A 3,948-nucleotide genomic window follows, 5' to 3' on the forward strand; every position below is an offset into this window, starting at 1 on the left:
CAACCCAGTTAGACCGACACACGCTTTAAAAGTATGAAAAGATTTGTTGATGTTAGTTAAATGTCGACAGATTGATAACATCCATTGTTGAAGACAGCAACGATCCAAAGGTGCAGATATAATTAGGGCTGGGAATACAGGCCGTCCCGCCACTGGCCCGCCCCGGCCCGTTTTGACAAAATAGGTTGAATTGAGCAACCCGGCCCGTTTTATGAGTGGGCTGACGGGCTAGGGCCAACCCACCTAAAATAAAAAAAATCATAAAAGTTAAATACAAAAAATTAAATTCTGCATAAAAACACATAAAAAAATCTGCATAAAATCCTAATGTGCATATGAAACCAAGAAGACCAGTGTTTAATAATCTGCATATAAATATGCATCTTTCAATCCAAAAATAATAATAATAAAAATCATATCTGGGTAAAACAGAGTAACAAAACAAGTAACAAAGTGTTGTATGAGTTGTCCACAACAATTCGAAAAAGCCACTTGCATGCAGAGAAATCTAAGGCACGAAGCTACATAATAATTGGGTAACCTAAAAAAAAAGGGCTTGTCGGGCTAGCCCGCCCCGTGACGGGCTGATCTTGATGGGCTGGCGGGCTGGTGGGTTGAAAAACTCAGCCTACCCGCCCCGTTTGGCGGGCAGGGCGGGCCAGCCCGGCGGGCTCAGCCTATTTTGACAACCCTAGATACAATGCAAGGAAGAAGGATGATTTAACTAATTTATGTTTCACACGTGGATTCTAGTTTGTTAACTTATCTTTTGTAACTAGAGTTAGTTTTCTATTTTTAGATTAGTTAGAGTTAGTTTGCTGAATCAGCTTCTCTTTAGTTAGTTTCTTGCTGAGTCAGCTTTTCTTCTTTGGTTATATATACCAGGAAGAAGTTCATTTGGTTGTATCTTTTCATTTTTAATCTTTCAATCAAAGTTTCATTCTTAATATGGTATCAGAGCATTAAGCTCTGGTGCTACCATTTTTCGATGTAACTTGCGATCAAACAATTATGGCAAATCATGTTGTTCTTCTAGATTTCCTCACAAATCCAAGAAATCCTCTTTTCCTCCATTCTAATGAAAGTCCAGCGCTGGTATTGGTGAGTCTAGTGCTTGATGGAAGAAACTACCATAGCACCCAAGAGCTATGATGATGGCATTGCTTTCCAAAAACAAACTAGGATTTGTGGATGGAAGCATTCAACCTCCTCCAATTGAAGATCATTCGTTCAGCGCATGGCAAAGATGTAACACTATTGTGCTCGCATGGATTCATCGTTCCATTAATGATTCTATTGCGAAGTCAATACTCTGGATCGATAAGGCTCAAGATGCATGGATAGATCTCAGAGATAGATTTCAACAGTCTGATATTTTTCGTGTTTTAGACTTGCAAGAGGATATCTACAAGATGCAACAAGGAGAAAGATTAGTAAGTGATTTCTTTACTGATGTGAAAATCATGTGGGATGAATTAGACAATTTAAAGCCTCTTCCTAGCTGTAAATGTGACAATCGATGCTTGTGTGGTGGATATCAGCAAATGAGGCAATACAGAGAAACAGATCATGTTATAAGGTTCTTGAAAGGATTGAATGAACAGTATTCTCATGTTAGATCCCAAATCATGTTACTGGATCCCTTGCCGAATATCAATCGAGTATTTTCTATGATAGTTCAACAAGAAAGGCAAATGTTGATGGAAGGACAGCCTGATATGACAATTGAATCCAGGACTTTCTTCAATAATTCTGATAAAGGAAGAGGTCGTGGAAATTTCACACAAGGAGGAAGAGGTCGTGGAAATTCCACACAAGGAGGAAGAGATCGTGGAACTTATGGTCAAGGACGTGGATCTGGTAGATTGTGCACTTTTTGTGGGAAGCAGAACCACATTGTTGATACATGCTATAGAAAGCATGGATTCCCTCCTGGTTTCAAATTCAAAAATGCAACAAACTGCATTTCCTTGAATGCTGGTGTAGAAAATTTAACACCAGATTCGAAGGATTTCAAAGATAAAGGGATCTCAATGTCTCATGAGCAATATGAAGCATTGTTAAATGCGCTGAGTTCATCAAAAATTAATGCAGATACTAAGTTTCTTCGTCAAATCTTGTTCAGACATCTGCTTTGAGTGTTAATTCTCTCAATACTTCAGGTAACAAATCTTTTCAATGGCTATTAGACACAGGGGCCACAGATCATGTATGTTCTATTCGATCTGTTTTTGTCAATCTTCACAACATTTCTCCAATTTCCATTTCCTTGCCTGATGGATCACAATGCTTAGCATCATTTTCGGGAACAATACACATCTCTTCTCATCTAATTTTGCAAAATGTTATTTATGTTCCTAATTTCAAAGTTAACCTCATATCTGTTACAAAGCTTACCAAAGATGTTCCATGTTATCTCATATTTCATAATTCCTTTGCTTCATCAAACAGGTCCACACCAGAACGATGATTGGTTTGGCTGAAGCAGTAGATGGACTATACATGATCAAGACCTCTCATCAAACTATATCCCATCATACACCAAACAAAAAATTTGTCCATTCAGCCCAACATTCCCATTTACTTAGAATTCCTTTCTGCAATAATAATGTACCTAGTTCTACTGATGCATCTTTACTTTGGCATCGTAGGCTAGGACATGTATCTCAAAATACTTTGAAGCAGATTTCCTTACATTTTCCCTTTATTCCAAATGTACACGTATCACCTTGTGATGCTTGTTAGTATGCTAAGCAGAAGCGTTTGTCCTTTCCAATCAGTAATACTAAAAGTGAAAAAGTTCTTGAAATGCTGCATGTAGATATATGGGGACCCTATGGGGTACCTTATGTTCATGGTCACAGATATTTCCTAACCATTGTAGATGATTGCACACGGTTTACTTGGGTTCTACTTATGAAAACAAAGGCAGAAGCTCGCAGTAATCTTCAAAATTTTGTAATTCTAATGCAAAATTAGTTTCAGGCCAACGTCAAAGTCATTAGAAGTGATAAAGGACCTGAGTTTGTTATGGAGGAGTTTTATAAATCAAAAGGCATCTTGCATTAAAGGAGTTGTGTTGAAACTCCTCAACAGAACAGTGTAGTAGAAAGAAAGCACCGGCACTCTCTTAATGTAGCAAGATCCCTCATTTTTCAGAGTAAAATACCATTGTTGTACTGGTCTTATGTAGTAATACATGCTGCATACTTGATCAATCAAATTGTCACTCCATTATTAAAGGATAGGAGTCCATATGAATTGCTTTATCATCAACCAACACCACTCACTCATCTTAAGGTGTTTGGTTGTTTGTGCTATGCATCCACCAATGCATCTCATCGGACAAAGTTCTCTGCAAAGGCTCAAAAGGCAATATTTTTGGCTATACTGAAGGCATCAAAGGATATCTCCTTCTTGATTTAATATCCCGATCCATTTTCATTTCCAGAAATGTGATCTTCTTTGAACAAAATTTCCCCTTCTTACTCAACAATACCATAAATAAAAATCCTCCCATTTCCCAACCAAGTTCACCAGCAGTGTATGATGAAACCATACCATTAAATTTCCCCACACTAGAAAATAACCTACCCAATAACCAAATCATTCCCCATGAATTGGATGTTCCTTCACCTATTCCCCAGCAACATTCAAATCCTCCACGACAATCCACCCGTATCAGAAGACTTCCAACCTACCTAAGGGATTATCATTATAGTCTATCTTCTACAACATCATCAAATCAACATTGTTCAGGTAATCCTAAACCTTCTCTCAAAATTGAATACCCATTATCTGATGTTATTTCATATAACTGTTGTTCTCCTATGTACAAGCATTTTTGTCTCAGTGTAACATCCCACAGTGAACCAAAGTCTTATGCCCAAGCCTCAAAATATTAACATTGGAGACAGGCCATGCAAAATGAAATTGATGCTCTTGAAG

The 3,948-nt window shown here is 37.8% G+C and overlaps 1 protein-coding gene across 1 annotated transcript; it reads left to right on the plus strand.

The window, feature by feature from the left end:
* Window positions 1-1,154: 1,154 nt before the first annotated feature.
* On the plus strand, window positions 1,155-2,138 carry LOC133302960 (uncharacterized). The gene has a single exon (XM_061502779.1). The coding sequence runs from the start codon at window positions 1,155-1,157 to the stop codon at window positions 2,136-2,138; it is 984 nt and encodes a 327-aa protein (XP_061358763.1).
* Window positions 2,139-3,948: the final 1,810 nt, after the last annotated feature.

This window comes from Gastrolobium bilobum, unplaced genomic scaffold (genome assembly GCF_033153095.1).
Source record: "Gastrolobium bilobum isolate Gb01-03AN ecotype WA unplaced genomic scaffold, APGP_CSIRO_Gbil_v1 utg6923, whole genome shotgun sequence".
Taxonomy (NCBI): Eukaryota; Viridiplantae; Streptophyta; class Magnoliopsida; order Fabales; family Fabaceae; genus Gastrolobium; species Gastrolobium bilobum.